The sequence below is a fragment of the Phacochoerus africanus genome, chromosome 4 (assembly GCF_016906955.1).
Source record: "Phacochoerus africanus isolate WHEZ1 chromosome 4, ROS_Pafr_v1, whole genome shotgun sequence".
NCBI lineage: Eukaryota > Metazoa > Chordata > Mammalia > Artiodactyla > Suidae > Phacochoerus > Phacochoerus africanus.
Window position 1 is genome coordinate 129,783,570 of NC_062547.1, and position 18,054 is coordinate 129,801,623.

General features: G+C 40.2%; 1 protein-coding gene across 1 annotated transcript in view; it reads left to right on the plus strand.

Moving 5' to 3' along the window:
• Window positions 1-18,054, plus strand: part of LMNB1 (lamin B1) — a 58,652-nt gene that overhangs the window by 12,244 nt on the left and 28,354 nt on the right. Inside the window, exons 2-3 of the mRNA XM_047778533.1 lie at window positions 16,551-16,707; window positions 17,307-17,432. Of these exons, the coding sequence (XP_047634489.1) occupies window positions 16,551-16,707; window positions 17,307-17,432 (283 nt within the window). The remainder of the gene's footprint in view (window positions 1-16,550; window positions 16,708-17,306; window positions 17,433-18,054) is intronic.

An 18,054-nucleotide genomic window follows, 5' to 3' on the forward strand; every position in this document is an offset into this window, starting at 1 on the left:
GAAAATGTTAGGGAAGGTGTTGTCCTGAAGTGCAAATAGTTTGTCTAACGAGGGCCATATATATATGGATGTAAATATGTGGTGGGGGGAGATTGGGTTTTAGATAATGAATTTCAAGCGGAATAGTGACATGATCAATGTAGCTTTAATGTGGAGGAAAAAGGAGTATGTTAATTACTGAAGACTAGAGGTTAAAAACATTGAGTAAGCACACTTGGGAGTAAAGATACAGCTCCGGAGCTGAGGTGGGAAGTGGGAAAGGGCGGAAGATTGATTTAAGAGATACTGAGTGCGGGAGATGAGGGAGAATGGCGTCTAGGGTGACAGCTCCCATGCTTGGGTGCCTGGGGAGGTAGTGTTGCTCTTGAGAGATACTGACAGGAAGGAGCAGATTCGGAGGACCCCGCCCAGCGTTAGTTGTGAGTTAGTGCTGTTTGTTGCTTTTCTGGGTGGATATGTCAGCTGGCAATTTGGGGTACTTCACTGGAGTTCTGGAGAGAAACCTGATTGAAGATAGAGTTTTAGAGTGTGGGTTGGTATTGGGGGGTAAAGAAAGAAAAGAGGTGAGGGGCAAAGTCAAAGACATGGTAATCATCTCCACGTGAGGACCAGGCAGAAGATGGAAAACGCATGATGAAGATGACCTGTGATAGCCGGAGGTAGGACAAGAATGAGTCCTGAAACAGTGAGCTTTACAAAGGAATGCTAGTACAGTCTTGGTTTGGTAAGAACTAAGAAGTATCCATTGACTTTGATTCTTAGGAGCTTATCGTATTTTTGCCTTTTTTTTTTGCCTTTTCCTGAGCCGCTCCCACGGCATATGGAGGTACCCAGGCTAGAGATGGAATTGGAGCTGTAGCCACCGGCCTACGCCAGAGCCACAGCAACGCGGGATCCGAGCCACATCTGCGACCTACACCACAGCTCACGGCAACGCCAGATCCTTAACCCACTGAGTAAGACCAGGGATCGAACCCGCAACCTCATGGTTCCTAGTCGGATTCGTTAACCACTGTGCCACAACGGGAACTCCCTTTGGAGCTTATTGTTGACTATGAGTGTTTAATGCTGGTGAGGTGTGGTGAGGTCAAAGCCACTGAGCATAATTAAGGAATAAACAGGAATAAAGGTCATAAGTTTGGGTCCCATAGAATGTTTGATGTGGAAGGAAGAAGACCTTTTTAAAAGTCAATTTAAAAAGAGTCTTACTTGATGTTTATATAACGCAACAGTGGATAGGGTATCAGAACACCTACCCCTCTAAGATTCTGCACTAAAAAAAAATGTGATCATGGAGTTCCTGTTGTGACTCAGTGGTAATGAACCTGACTAGTTTGCATGAGGCTGTGGGTTCGGTCCCTGGCCATGCTTAGTGGGTTAAGGATCTGGCATTGCTGTGAGCTGCTGTGTAGGTCACAAATGTGGCTCAGATCCTGCAGCTACAGCTCCGATTCAGCCCCTAGCCTGGGAACTTCCATATGCCTTGGGTGTGGCCCTAATTAGACCAATAAATAAATAAATAAATAAAAGTGACCTCTTCACTGCCTTTATTTAAAACACTTTAAGTAGCTTATAGGATAAGAGTAAAATCCTCATTATTACCTAATAGTAGTGTGACCATGTAATTTAAGCATCCAAACAGGAATACTTCTTTCTATATGTGAAAGAGGAACCTATTAATAATTATACTGGGACAGCTAGCATAAATGGAAATTGCCCTGGACAAACTCAGGCATAATGGTCGTTGTCCATAAAATTTCTTCCCTGCATGAGCTGGCTCCTGCCTGATGCTTAGGCTGCAGCTCGCACCATACATGGTCTTGCTTTCTGCTCTCCAGCCATGAAGTTTTTTTATTGTCTCATTTACCGTCCTCCCTCTTAATAGGGCTTTTGCCTATGTTCCTTTTTCTGGACTTCTCTCACATTGGGTTGAACTCCTTCAAGGAAGAATACCTAGAGAGCACTGTAGAACTGACCTTATTTGGGAGCTGCTGTTGCTCTATGAACAGCTGGCTCATGATACCCAGCAAACTGGAGAATGGATTTGGAACACTGTTACAGAAAAACTTTCCAGACCAATATCCTTTATGAATATAGGTGTAAAAGTACTGGCAAACCCAGCCCACTAACTTGCAAAAGGATTATGCAACCTCATCAAGAGGCATTTATCCTAAGAATGCAAGGTTGGTTCAGTATGAGAGTCAACTGTGTAATAGGCTATATGAATAGAATGAAGGATAAAAACTGTATTTGACAAACATACCACTCTTTTATGATAAAATATTCAAATGAAGGATTAAAGGGAACTTCTGAACTTGGTCAAGGTATCTTTGAAAAACCTATAGCCAACATCATACTTAATGGTGAAGACTGGTTGCTTTCTTCCTAAGGTCAGGAATAGGACAGGATTAGGATTGCTCAGTCTTAGCACTTACATACAGCCTTGTATTGGAGGTTCTAGCCAGGGTAATTAGGTAAGAAAAAGAAATATCTGAAAAGAAGTAGTAAAAGAAAAGGATCAGGAAAAAAGTAGTAAAGTGAGTGCACATGCCCCTTGAACAGCATGAGGGTTGGGGCACTGAGGGTAGCACAGTCAAACATCTGTGCATAACTTACAGTCAGGTAGTACTGTAGTTTGTTTGTTTAGTACTGTAGTTTTTAATATGGAAAAAAAATCTGCATCTAAGTGGACCCTTATAGTGAAAACACATAATGTTCAAGGGTCACCTGTATCTCCATTTGCAGATGAAATGATTTCTTAGAAAAGCCTAAGGAATCTGTAAAAAACAAAAACTAACCCATTAATACGGGATTAATGACAAAGCTTCAGTGGCATTAAAGGTAAACCATTTCATTAGGAAGACCCAAGTATCAGTTTTTTCAAGTCTTCTCTCTTGGGCTTTGGCTGCACAGTATAATGTAAAGATTGAGAGGAAATATCAGCATCTGTAAAACTCCACTGGAATTCTCCTGCCTTTTTAGTATGGTAATGATGCTTTTGGCTGTGCCAGCTGACTGCCAGGTCTGAGATTCTGTTTACTCCTTAGAGAGTAAACTTTTCACCTTTTATCTTTTTTTTTTCCTTTTTCCTGTCTTTTTGCCTTTTCTGGGGCCGCTCCTGCAGCATATGGAGGTTCCCAGGCTAGGGGTCTAAATGGAGCTGAAGACGCCGGCCTACGCCAGAGCCACAGCAACGTGGGATCCGAGCTGCGTCTGCAACCTACACCCCAGCTCACGGCAATGCCAGATCCTTAACCCACTGAGCAAGGCCAGGGATTGAACCCACAACCTCATGGTTCCTAGTCGGGGATTCGTTAACCATTGTGCCACGACAGGAACTCTTCACCTTTTATCTTGATGAATGGGGGGCCCTTGGCCCAGGAGCAAGGAGTAGGGTCTGCTTTGTGTCTCAAATAGATTTTCATGCAGTCACAGTACCAGGGTATCTGTTGCTATCAACAGTATCTGCAGTATAAATTAGGTTACTTCTCAGATAGCCCTGGAGTCTAGCTTAGGATTTCGCACACTTGGGTTGTCTGAGCTGGTTTTTACTCATCTGTCTGCTTTCACTTTCCAAAATTCTGTCCTTTCCTTCTTCACTTTTTTTCCTTGTGAATTTGTTCTTCTGTTTAGTTGGGTGTCTGGAAGGGGGGTAAGAGTGGAGTCACATTTAATGTGCCATTTTTACCCGGAAGTTACATCATGTACTCTTACAGCACTGTGTATTTTTTTCTTTTTTCTCAGAAGTTATCAAGAGAGTTGCTGGCAAGTATAATTTGTTAAGACACGTTTATGTGATTGATTGATTCCCCTTTTTTAAAAATTAACAGTAATTATTTTCCTTTCAGCCATACCCACAGCATCTCAAAGTTCTTTGGCCAGGAATCAAAGCTTGCCACAGCAGGGATCTGAGCTGCAGCAGTGACAACGTTGGATGCTTATTAACTCCCTGCTCCATAAGGAATTTCTTTTTTTTTTTATAATGTTTTTTTATTTTCCCACTGTACAGCAAGGGGGTCAGGTTATCCTTACATGTATACATTACAATTACATTTTTCCCCCAGCCTTTCTTCTGCTGCAACATGAGTATCTAGACAAAGTTCTCAATGCTATTCAGCAGGATCTCTTTGTAAATCTATTCTAAGTTGTGTCTGATAAGCCCAAGCTCCCGATCCCTCCCACTCCCTCCCCCTCCCATCAGGCAGCCACAAGTCTCTTCTCCAAGTCCATGATTTTCTTTTCTGAGATGTTCATTTGTGCTGGATATTAGATTCCAGTTATAAGTGATGTCATATGGTATTTGTCTTTGTCTTTCTGGCTCATTTCACTCAGTATGAGGTTCTCTAGCTCCATCCATGTTGCTGCAAATGGCATTATGTCCTTCTTTTTTATGGCTGAGTAGTATTCCATTGTGTATATATACCACCTCTTCCGAATCCAATCCTCTGTCGATGGACATTTGGGTTGTTTCCATGTCTTGGCTATTGTGAATAGTGCTGCAATGAACATGCGGGTGCACGTGTCTCTTTACTTAAGTAGAGTTTTGTCCGGATAGATGCCCAAGAGTGGGATTGCGGGGTCATATGGAAGTTCTATGTATAGATTTCTAAGGTATGTCCAAACTGTTCTCCATAGTGGCTGTACCAGTTGACATTCCCACCAACAGTGCAGGAGGGTTCCCTTTTCTCCACAGCCCCTCCAGCACTTGTTATTTGTGGATTTATGAATGATGGCCATTCTGACTGGTGTGAGGTGGTATCTCATGGTAGTTTTCATTTGCATTTCTCTTATAGTCAGCGATGTTGAGCATTTTTTCATGTGTTTGTTGGCCATCTGTATATCTTCTTTGGAGAAATGTCTATTCAGGTCTTTTGCCCATTTTCCCATTGATTGATTGGCTTTTTTGCTGTTGGGTTGTATAAGTTGTTAATATATTCTAGAGATTAAGCCCTTGTCGGTTGCATCATTTGAAACTATTTTCTCCCATTCTGTAAGTTGTCTTTTTGTTGTCTTTTGGGTTTCCTTTGCTGTGCAAAAGCTTTTCAGTTTGATGAGGTCCCATGGGTTTATTTGTGCTCTAATTTCGATTGCTTTGGGGGACTGACCTGAGAAAATCTTCATGATGTTGATGTCAGAGAGTGTTTTGCCTATGTTTTCTTCTAGGAGTTTGATGGTGTCCTGTCGTATAGTTAAGTCTTTCAGCCATTTGGAGTTTATTTGTGTGCATGGTGTGAGGGTGTGTTCTAGTTTCATTGCTTTGCAGGCAGCTGTCCAGGTTTCCCAGGAATGCTTGCTGAATAGACTTTCTTTTTCCCATTTGATGTTCTTGCCTCCCTTGTCAAAGATGAATTGACCATAGGTGTCCGGGTTTATTTCCGGATTCTCTATTCTGTTCCATTGGTCTGTCTGTCTGTTTTGATACCAGTACCACACTGTTTTGATGACTGTGGCTTTGTAGTATTTCTTGAAGTCTGGGAGAGTTATGCCTCCTGCTTGGTTTTTGTTTCTCAGGATTGTTTGGCGATTCTGGGTCTTTTGTGGTTCCATATAAATGGTTGGATTGTTTGTTCTAGTTACGTGAAAAATGTCCTGGGTAATTTGATAGGGATTGCATTGAATCTGTAGATTGCTTTGGGTAGGATGGCCATTTTTACAATATTGATTTTCCCAATCCAGGAACATGGGATATCTTTCCATTTCTTTACATCCTCTTTGATTTCTTTGATTAAAGTTTTATAGTTCTCGGCATATAGGTCCTTTACCTCCTTGGTCAGGTGTATTCTGAGGTATTTGATTTTGTGAGGTGCAATTTTAAAAGGTATCGTATTTTTGTATTCCTTTTCTAATATTTCATTGCTGGTATACAGAAATGCAACTGACTTCTGAATGTTAATCTTATATCCTGCTACTTTGCTGAATTTATTAATCAGTTCAAGTAGTTTTGGGGTTGAGTCCTTCGGGTTTTCTATGTATAGTATCATGTCATCTGCATACAGTGACAGTTTGATCTCTTCTCTTCCTATATGGATGCCTTTTATTTCTTTGGTTTGTCTAATTGCTGTGGCTAGGACTTCCAAAACTCTGTTGAAGAGCAGTGGTGAGAGTGGGCATCCCTGTCTTGTTCCAGATTAGAGTGAGAAGGCTTTCAGTTTTTCCCCATTGAGTATTATATTTGCTGTGGGTTTATCATAAATGGCTTTGATTATATTCAGGAATGTTCCCTCTATACCCACTTTGGCGAGGGTCTTGATCATGAATGGATGTTGGACTTTGTCAAATGCTTTTTCTGCGTCTATTGAGATGATCATATGATTTTTGACTTTTTTTTTTTGTTAATGTGGTGTATGATGCTGATTGATTTGCGTATGTTGAACCATCCTTTGTGAACCTGGGATGAACCCAACCTGGTCATGGTGTATAATTTTTTTGATATGTTGTTGGATTCGGTTGGCTAAGATTTTGTTGAGAATTTTTGCATCTATATTCATCAGTGATATTGGGCGATAGTTTTCTTTTTTGGTGGTATCTCTGTCTGGTTTTGGAATGAGGGTGATGGTGGCATCATAGAATGTCTTTGGGAGTATTCCTTCTTCAACCTTTTGAAAGAGTTTCAGGAGGATGGGCACCAATTCCTCTTTATATGTTTGATAAAATTCACCTGTGAAGCCATCTGGTCCTGGACTTTTATTTGTAGGGAGTGATTTTATGAGCTCTTCAATTTCATTTCTAGTGATGGGTCTGTTCAGTTGGTCTGTTTCTACTTGATTCAGTTTTGGCAGGCTGTAAGATTCTAGAAAATTGTCCATTTCTTCCAGATTGTCAAACTTGTTGCTGTATAGTTGTTGATAGTATTCTCTTATGGTTTTTTGTATTTCTGCAGTATCCGTTGTGATTTCTCCTTTTTCCTTTGTAATTTTGGTTATTTGGGTTCTTTCCTCTTTTTAGTGAGTCTGGCCAGGGGTTTGTCAATTTTGTTTACCTTTTCAAAGAACCAGCTCTTGGTTTTATTAATTTTCTCTATTGTTTTTTGAGTCTCTATTTTACTGATTTCTTCTTTGATCTTTATAATGTCCTTCCTTCTGCTGACTTTAGGACTTTTTTGTTCTTCTTTTTCTAATTCATTTAGGTGGAGGGTTAAGTTGTCCATTTGGGATCTTTCTTCTTTTTTGAGAAAGGCTTGTATTGCTATAAATTTCCCTCTGAGCACTGCTTTCGCAGCATCCCATAGATTTTAAGAGGTTGTGTCTTCATTATCATTTGTTTCAAGGTAGTTTTTAATTTCCTTCTTGATTTCCTCATTGACCCATTGGTTTTTTAGTAGCATGTTGTTTAGTCTCCATGCAGTAGGTTTTTTCTCTTTCCTTTTCCCATGGTTGGTTTCTAATTTCATGGCATTGTGGTCAGAGAAGATACTTGAGATAATTTCTATGCTCCTAAATTTATTGAGATTAGCTTTGTGTCCCAATATGTGGTCGAGTCTTGAGAATGTTCCATGAGCATTTGAGAAGAATGTGTATTCTGCTTTTTTTGGATGTAGTGTCCTGAAGATATCAATGAAGTCTAACTTTTCTCTTGTTTCCTTTAGGATCTCTGTTGCTTTATTGGTTTTCTGTCTAGAGGATCTGTCCATTGATGTGAGGGGGGTATTAAGGTCTCCTACTATGATTGTATTCTCATCAATATCTCCATAAGGGAATTTCTGATTCCGCTTGTAGAGTGGAATCTCTTTGTGGGTAGTCTAGTGTCTGCTTTTGCTTCCTCTTGTATCAGCATGTTTCTTAGCACTCTAGGCTCCCTCAAAATAATTATTGACTTAGTGATAATCACTTTTATAGACTATTTTCCTATAAGATTGGTAGAGGAGCAGTGAAGTAACTAATGATACTAGTAATTGTACAGCTGGGTAAAATCTGGAATTGAAAAGTGTTTTCTAATGTGAAAAATAGCTGTAGGCCTAAAATGAGTCTCTTTCTGACGACGCTGTATGAAATGATCATCCTGCCCTTCCCCTGTAACTTCTTATTCTGGTTTATTTTCTCCAAAGTACTGATTACCACTGTTGTATGTATTTGTTTATTGTGTGCCTCTCCCTACTGTGATATACCTTCCATAAGATCGGGGACTTGGTTTATTTTGTTCATTGCTGGTTTCTATGTATCCAGATCAGTTGCCTGGCATATATAACAAAGTTGTGATGGTTGCCTTTTTTCCCCCCCAATAGGTCACTTTTTGTTAGGACTTAAACCGTATGTATCTACTCCTGAATTTTTTTTTGTCTTTTGTCCTTTCTAGGTCCACACCTGTGTCATATGGAGGTTCCCAGGCTAGGGGTCTCTTCAGAGCTGTAGCCACCAGTACCAGAGCCACAGCAACGCCAGATCCGAGCCAAATCTGCCACCTTTACACCACAGCTCATGGCAACGCCGGATCCTTCACCCACTGAGCCAGGCCAGGGACCGAACCCGCAACCTCATGGTTCCTAGTTGGATTTGTTTCCACTGCGCCACAACAGGAACTCCTACTCCTGACTCTTGTATCTATTTATATCAGTGGATTTTTGTTCAAAGAAATGGTCCATTGTTGGTCTTGTTTAATATTTTTCCTAATTTTTTAACCTGATTGCAGTTAAGCTTCGCCTCAGTTAATGGAGTTGTTGCTAATGTGTTGACTATTCAGTTTAGTGAATGAGTAGCAAAATTTTTATTGCCATCAGAAATGATCCATTGCAGCTTTTGAGTTTGTGCAAAGCGTCTTAGTCTTTTTGCTTGTGTCAGAGGAGACCCTTGTTAATGGAAATTGTGATTACACGACTTTCTGGAGACTTTCTGTGTATTAAATTATATTTATCTTAATTGTAGAGAAGTTCATTAATTTCCTTCTGTACAAATATTATGGATCATACCCCTTCTTCCTTTGGAAGGGAAGATACTTTGAGGACAGTGTTAAAGCTGATGAATGAATGTTGGGGCAGACACATTTAATACGCATTTTGAGTCTGTTATTGTGAGATAGGTTATTTAGTTTCAGGACAGAAGGTTTTTGTTTGGGCATATTAATAACCTTTACCATAAGCCCAAAATAAAGTTTGTTTTTCCACTAACAGTCTGGACCATGGCTAGGTAATAAAGAGCATGTTGATTCTGAACTCTGGATATGAAGAGAGCCTCAGAAGCTGGATTATTTGACAATCACTTGAATAACTGCACTAGTGTTGAGTGGTGTTCAGCTGCCACCAGACAGCTGTTCAGAAGAACCTTACTGTATATTAAGACAGAGCTCCAACAGCTGGGTCTGACTGGACTCACTCTCCACGTAGAGTGGGACCATTATGAGGGATTTAAAAATCCTTATTTTGTGGACACAAAAGAATTTTTAAAGAATGGTTCCTCTTATCTGATTACAGGTGAAAAACTAAATGGTTTGTCCCTTTTATCCCCTGTAACTTGTTTGCTTTTCTAAATAAGAACAATCCTGAAATTTTTTTTGTCTTTTTTTGGGGGGGGGGCGCACCCATGGTATATGGAGGTTGCCAGGCTAGGAGTTGAATTGGAGCTATAGCTGCTAGCCTACACCATAGCCAGCAACACTGGATCCAAGCTGCGTCTGCAACCTACACCACAGCTCATGGCAACTCTGGATTCTTTTCTTTCTTTCTTTTTTGTCTTTTGTTGTTGTTGTTATTGTTGTTGTTGTTGTTGCTATTTCTTGGGCCGCTCCTGCGGCATATGGAGGTTCCCAGGCTAGGGGCCCAATCGGAGCTGTAGCCACCGGCCTACGCCAGAGCCACAGCAACGCGGGATCCGAGCCGCATCTGCAACCTACACCACAGCTCACGGCAACGCCCGGATCGTTAACCCACTGAGCCAGGACAGGGACCGAACCCGCAACCTCATGGTTCCTAGTCGGATTCATTAACCACTGTGCCACGACGGGAGCTCCAACTCTGGATTCTTAACCACTGAGCAAGGCCGGGGATCTAACCTGCATCCTAATGGATGCTGGTCAGATTTTTTTCCACTGAGCCATGATGGGAACTCCCTGAAATTAAATGTTAATGTTGCGTGCTGAGTTAAGAAAGGTAACTGAACACAGGCAGAGAAATCACTGGCATGAAATTGTTTTTATTGGTCTTTCATCTTCCTTTGTAGTCTCATTTCCATCCAGAAGATTATCAATTAGGAAAAATTCTCAGTCGGTATTTGTTGAGTATCTACTCTCATATGAGATGAACTTGACAATTTATAATAGCTTCTTTTTTTTTTTTTCTTTTTGCCATTTCTTGGGCCGCTCCCTCGGCATATGGAGTTTCCCAGGCTAGGGGTCTAATCGGAGCTGTAGCTGCCAGCCTATGCCAGAGCCAGAACAACGCAGGATCTGAGCCGCGTCTGTGACCTACACCACAGCTCATGGCAACGCCAGATCCTTCACCCACTGAGCCAGGCCAGGGACCGAACCCGCAACCTCATGGTTCCTAGTCGGATTCGTTAACCACTGCGCCATGACGGGAACTCCTATAATAGCGTCTTAAAATTGCCAAGAAGTTATTTAAGCAACCAGAGAGCTGCCTCGTAGTTTTCTATGGAATATTATGAGTGGAATTTATTTATTTATTTATTTATTTATTTATTGGTCTTTTTGCCATTTCTTAGGCCGCTCCCGAGGCATATGGAGTTTCCCAGGCTAGGAGTCGAATCGGAACTGTAGCCACCGGCCTACACCAGAGCCGCAGCAACGTGGGATCCAAGCCGAGTCTGCCACCTACACCACAGCTCATGGTAACGCCAGATCCTTAACCCACTGAGCAAGGCCCGGGACCGAACCTGCAACCTCGTGGTTCCTAGTTGGATTCGTTAACCACTGCACCATGACGGGAACTCTGAATTTACTTATTTTTTAATTTAATTTTATTGGTGTATAGTTGATTTACAATGTTGTATTAGTTTTAGGGGTACAGTAAAGTTAATCAGTCGTACATTTATCTATTCTTTTTCCCATATTGGTTATTACAAACTAGGGAGTAGATTTCTGTGCTATGTAGTAGGTTCTCATTATCATCTGTTTTATACACAAGTGTGTATATGTTATTTCCACCCTTCCGTTCTTCCCTCCCTCAATGGTTTTACCTACGGTAACCAAAAGATTGATTTTGAAATCTGTGAGTTTGTTTGTTTTGTAAATAAATTATTTTGTGTCTTTAGATTCCACATAATATCATATGATATTTGTCTTTTTCTGTCTGACTTGTTTCACTATGAGTGGAATTTAAAACTAACTTCAGAATGGGCCCTTTTTGATGTTCATAATCTGTTGTTTTGTGTGACATGTGAAGGCAATGATTTAAAAAATCAAGGTGCTTGTATTTCTGTTTTTTATCTTTAGAAACATGAATGTTTCTATTTTTTTAATGTATAACTTTTTTTTTTTTTGGTCTTTTTGCCTTTTCTCAGGCTGCTCCCTCGACATATGGAGGTTCCCAGGCTAGGGGTCAAATCCCACAGCCACGGCAACTTGGGATCTGAGTCTCGTCTGCAACCTACACCACAGCTCACAGCAACGCCGGATCCTTAACCTACTGAGATTTAACTTAAAAGTCTATATTCTTAAGTCTATCAGTGTTACGGTTTTTTAAAAATTTTTTTTATTTATATTTTTTATTGATTAATTTTGCTTTTTAGGGCTGCACCTGCAGCATATGGAGGTTCCCAGGCCAGAGGTCAAATCAGAGCTACAGCTGCCGTCCTACGCCACAGCTACTCAGGATCCGAGCTGCGTCTGGGACCTAGACCACAGCTCATAGCAACGCCAGATCCTTAACTCACTGAGTGAGGCCAGGGATCAAACCTGCAACCTCATTGTTCTTAGTTGGATTTGTTTCCACTGCACCACGACGGGAAGTCCATGATTGCGTTTTCAGTCTCCACTTCCTTATTGGTGGGACTAGTGTGCTGTGGGGTACACCTAAACAAATGAAAGATACTGAGGGAATTGGGAAACCTGAGTCCTCAAAGCAGAAGGGGTAGTGCACAGACCCAAGCAAGCGGACACTGAGTTCCAGAATCAAGTAATTCAGTACAGAAGCCAGGGTTGAAATGATGATCTTAAGACAAGTCAAGTTCAGGAGTTTTCCATCGTGGCTCAGCCGTAATGAACCCGACTAGTATCCATAAGGATGCGAGTTTGATCCCTGGCCTCGCTCATCGGTGGATTAAGGATCCAGCATTGTTGTGAGCTGTGGTGTAGGTTGCAAATGCAGCTTGGATCCTGCATTGCTGTGGCTGTGGTGTAGGCCGGCAGCTACAGTTCCACTTTGACCCCCAGCCCAGGAATTTCCACACGTCACAAGTGCGGCCCTAAAAGGCAAAAACAACAACAAAAGAACAGTGGTCTTGCTAATGTTTGGAGGTGGTCAGGGGTGGTTCAGAAAGTAGCAAGTAAGGAGTTGCTTTTAGGTTTGTCTTGCAGGCCTCAGGAGATGATGGGGACAGGTCCTGGGTTATTAATGGTATGAGGTTCTGTTGGGGAAGTACATCTGCTCTGTATCACTGACGCTATGTCTGTTCGTCGTGACTCACTGCTAGCGAATGTTAATAGGAAGGTAAATGTATCCTTTCCAGTTGATTATTTTTTAAGGGTCAGACTTTTGAGTAGACCTGGTTGCTTGCTATGAGTGAAATTCAAGCTTGCTTGAAATGAAAGCTAATTTTGTTTAAGGGAAGGAGTTCTGAATTATAATAGAGTGTCAACTATATTTTTATAAAACTTTCTTCGTTTTAAAGTTGTAGTTCTTCCCGAGTTCCCATCATGGCGCAGTGGTTAATAAGTCTGACTAGGAACCATGAGGTTTTGGGTTCGATCCCTGGCCTTGCTCAGTGGGTTGAGGATCCGGCGTTCCCGTGAGCTGTGGTGCAGGTTGTAGACACAGCCTGGGAACCTCCATACGCCACAGGAGCGGCCCAAGAAATGGCAAAAAGACAAAAAAAAGTTCTGTAAACATTTACAGTAAATGAGTATGTTTTTTGACATATTTAGCAGTGTGTGTATTTGTAGCTTTAGATTAATAGCATGTTGAATTTAAATGAAAACGTGACAACTGTTTCTTATCTGGAGGTAAGTATAGGCAGGTCTGTAACTGAACAAATCTGATTAGAAAATATAGTCAAAGTCATTGAAAAACTAATGGTCTCCGGAGGAGACAGTTTGGGGGGTGGGGGGATGTGCTTGGGTTGTGGGATGGAAGTCATGTGAAACTGGACTGTGATGATCATTATACAACTACAGATATGATAAATTCATTTGAGTCATAAAAAAATTATATATATAAAAAAAGAAAATACAGTCAAAGAAAAATCCCAACCATCCCCTTAAGCGAGTTTTTGGTAAGTTTGGATTCCTGTCTAAAGATGTTATTCTGTGCTTAGGTGATGGCTGCAGCTAAATCATGTGTGTATGTTTTATGGTGTCCATTTTGCAGGTTTCTGCACTTTTACCATATGCTGGTAATTAGCTCAAGACTTCCTGCATCATTTTTAATGAATTAAAAATAATAATACAATTAGAAAACTGGAGTTCCCATCGTGGCGCAGCGGAAATGACTCTGACTAGGAACCATGAGGTTGCAGGTTCGATCCCTGGCCTCGCTTATTGGGTTAAGGATCCAGCATTGGCATGAGCTGTGGTATTGGTTGCAGACATGGCTCGGATCTGGCGTTGCTGTGGCTCTGGGATAGGCCAGCAGCTACAGCTCCGATTAGATCCCTAGACTGGGAACCTCCATATGTGGCAGGTGCGGCCCTAAAAAGACAAAAGACAACTATGATAAGATTTATAGATGTTCAAGATGTTAACTTGCTGCATGGCCCCTGTTTGTCCTTGTTATTGTGCTCATGGCATATAAAACTAATTGGTGACTGCTTAGCAGATGGAGACCTGAGTGTAAGCTTAAACTTTTTTTTTTTTGTGGTCCATCTAGCTTCATAAATTGGCAGGGTCATAGGGAGGACATCTAGGAGTGTGAATTTTAGAGATTATAGAAATGTCAGGTTTTGTTTGCCTTGTAGGAAAAGACATGATACTTTCCGTAGCATGAAAAAAGCAACATGTGAGGATGTTTCTCTTAACAATTACCAAAGCATTCATTGCTCTAGGCTGTCTGTGAAGAAGGTTGTAGGACTAATGAGTGAGTCATTACCGTTGCCCTCAAAGAGGTCTCAGTCCCTTGAGGTAGCTAAGTACATCCACGAATAGGATCAGCGTGGTAAGTGTAATATAAGTATGTGTAAGGTGTAGAGGTAGAAATTGGCTCTCTTCTCTTGAGTCAGGGCATAGAAGAGGTCAGCTCTTATGTGTAATTTTAAGCACATTTCCAGCTTCTGATTTACATCTGCCTATTTTATTCTGTCATGTGCAAGTCACAGCTTAAAGAAAGAAATTTATAATGCAACAGTTTATATTTTTACAGAGTAACAGTGCTGTAAGTGACTCAGAACTTGACATCAAATTTCAGCTGGTACCACTGGGTGCTCAAGGTACCTTCTTCATGTTAATAGCAAATCCTGGTCATCCTCTCCTTGTCTCACCTGGTCTTGATTTTTTTGTTGACGACATTACTGTATTCTAGTCATTTAGATGCACTATCCCTCATTTTTGGTTTCTTATATTTCCTATACTACGCAAGACTGTTGTGTAGTATCTTTCACTTGTGACAGCGATCTTAATTTGGAATCATAGGCCATATTACCTGTAATGTCAATAAAATCAAACACACAGAGTATGCGGTAGCCTGTGAAATTGGTGGGTTTTTGTTTATTTTGTTTTAAAATTCATTATCTTTCTTGGGCCATTTTGGTTTCTGAGAAGCATAGGTTTACTCTCCTGCCTTGAGGTGCCACATTGAGAAACACCACTTTAAGATCTGAGACTTAAATATTAGATAGGGGTGCAGTTGAATTTTTGTAACTGCTAAGTAAGCCATTTTGAGTCAGTAGCTTTTGTAAATATTGTGTGATACTCTGTAAAATATGATTTTGTTTTAAAACTATGTAATTTATCCCTGACAGCTCTGGTCATTTATACAGTGGGATAAAAGAATAGCTCCTCCACAAACATTGCTTTTCTATGGAGTTCCTAGCTTTTACACTCAGCACTTGTATGAACTAGGCATTTATGTTACAAATTAAAGACTATGGGTTTGTTTTTTTTTTTTTTTTTTTTTCTTAAACCCCTTCCTAAACTAAGCTAAGTCTTCAGTGAAAGGCTGCCATCTTGTGGTTTTTAAAAATACACGACTTGAAAAAATTTTCACGATGCGACTGCTGAGATTTTGTATGTATATATAGTTGTTTCATAAAAATGAGTATGAAATGAGTACTATTTAATCTTCCCTTTAAACTACATTTGCTTATCCTTGGATAGCTTTTTTCTTCATTTTATTATAATATTAAAATACTTTTAAAAATTTTTATTAACTGAAGATTTCTGTTAGCCTACTCTCAAACATCAGTAGTAGAAATACTCTTCTATAATAGCACTTTTAATTAAGGACAGATATTGAGAATTGTGATTATTAATGCTTTTCTGGTATCACTAGTTAATGATAATAGAATTATTTGTATTAAAAATGATCTTTAAAGTATAAAGTATATATTTGACAAAATATATCCTAAGGAACCTTAATTTTATAATGTAGAATTCCATTTAATAAAAAGGGATATTTAGAAGTAAAACCTTAGTTTGAGTTTCTTTTTTGAGTAGTTAATAGTATAAACTGAAAATATTCAGTTTTCTTCAAAGTACTAGGGAGGCCCCCTATTTGTAGTTAAGGAAATTTAAAAACCACCTCTTACATAGGAAATGGAAACTTCTTACAAGCTTAGGGTCAGTTAATTCTCAGGTAATGTCAAGGGAGTTTTTGTATATCATTAAGTCATAACATTACTTTTTATAGTAACTCTTTAATTTTCCATTTATTTACGCTCATCATTTTTTAAAAAAAATTTTGACCACACCCACAGCATGTGAAAATTCTCTATAATCAGGGATCAAACCCATGCCAGAGCAGCGACCCATGCTGCTGCAGTGACAATGCCAGATCCTTAACCCCCTGCACTGCAAGGGAACTCCCCCATCGTTCATCTTGATTTATGTCTCCTGTGTGTCTTGTTTTATAATATTCATTGTATTTAAAAATAATAAATTTCCGTTTCTTCAAAAACAGAAGAAATTTCCTCTCTCAGTGAAACATGTAGGTGCCTCTTTATAGAATGAGGAGGACTTGTGTTCTCCCTCAGGGACAAGATTCTGGTCCTTTGGGCCTATGGACTTCTTAGACCTAGAGTCATTCTTAATCGGGGAAGGGAGATCATTGAAATAGAAAGTTACTACCCATCAGCAGCTCCAGATACAGTGCTCCCGAACTGCTCCTGTAATTTTGGTGGGTTATGGCTGCCTTTATTTAAACTGTCTCTCTTTTGTTTCCCCTCTACGCAGGGAGGGAGAAGGCTTCAAGTCAGGGGTAAAATTTGATGTCTTGTACTTTTTCAAATGTCTTACAGTTATGCTAAGAAAGAATCTGATCTTAACGGAGCCCAGATCAAGCTTCGCGAATATGAAGCCGCTCTCAATTCGAAAGATGCAGCTCTGGCTACTGCACTTGGTGATAAAAAAAGTTTAGAGAGTGATTTGGAGGATCTGAAGGATCAGATTGCCCAGGTAAGGTAAACCCTGTTCTTGAGCCATATTTGGCAGGTTAATTGTCCGGTCTGTCCAGATTGATTGAAAAGTTTTTAAATATTTTTTATTTTTAAAAATTTATTAAGTTATTTTTTTTGGGGGGATGTACCTGCAAGTGTAGTCTTGAGCTAACATGCAAAGCATCTTTACTCTTACTCATTGTGTCTGTATTAAGATCTTGTTGCTGCTCTTCTTCCTCTGTTGTGTTTAGGCTCATTCTGTTTTTTGCTCTCACAGTCTATTTCATAATTGTACCAAAATGTGAGGAAAGAAGAGAAAAGGTGTCATAATGGTGCTCCGCACACAGGAAAAAAATGAAAGTGGTAGCTCAGATTGTTGGTTTGAGTTTTGAAAAGTGGTCATTTGCCATTTACCAAATTTGAGAGGTGTTTTGATGTGGCGCTTTGTGGGTGGGACCAGCAGTGGAACCCATGGTTCTGGGATAAAGGACTCTCCTACATTGGCAGATACATAGAAACTGTAATACCTGATGTGATTCAATCCATAGGTATCTATTAAGTTCATTGCTAAATGATTGCTGAAGTATTTCCGTTAATTCTTTTTCTTTATGTTATTAGTTGGAAGCCTCTTTAGCTGCTGCCAAAAAACAGTTAGCAGATGAAACTTTACTTAAAGTGGATTTGGAGAATCGCTGTCAGAGTCTTACTGAGGACTTGGAGTTTCGTAAAAACATGTATGAGGAGGTAACTATGTATAATTTTAACTTTTTTAAGGAATGGATGGGTCTCAGAAGGCTTTATTATAAACTATGTGTGCGAAACATGGAAGAATTTTATAGGCAAATTATTTAAGGCACTGTTGCTTAAAGGTTGCATATAAGAATTCAGGCTGCTGTAATAATCAGATGCTATTTTACTTTAACTTATAAAGGCTGGGCCACAGTTGTTAATTACTGTTAACCTCTTCAAGCATTTGCATGAGTTATACATTGCTGTCTAACAAATTACTTCAAAATTTAATAACTTAAGACCGTAGACTTATTTTCTCACAGTTTCCGAAGGTCAGGAATCAGAGCTGCTTCACTAGATAGTTGTTTCAGGGTCTCTCATGGCGTTTATAGTCAGACTTTCAACCTGGGCTGGAGGCACCACTTGAGGGTTCATTCACAGGCTGTTGGCTGGAGGTATCAGTTCAGCATGGGCTTCGCTGTAGGAATGCTTATCATGTGGTTGCTTACGATGTGGCTTCCCTCAAGAGTGAGTGATGAGAGAGGGCTCGAGACAAGCCTCATCACCTTTGGTAACCTATCCCAAAGTGATACACCGTCAGTCTCCATCCCAACAACCAACCAAGATACACTGCAGA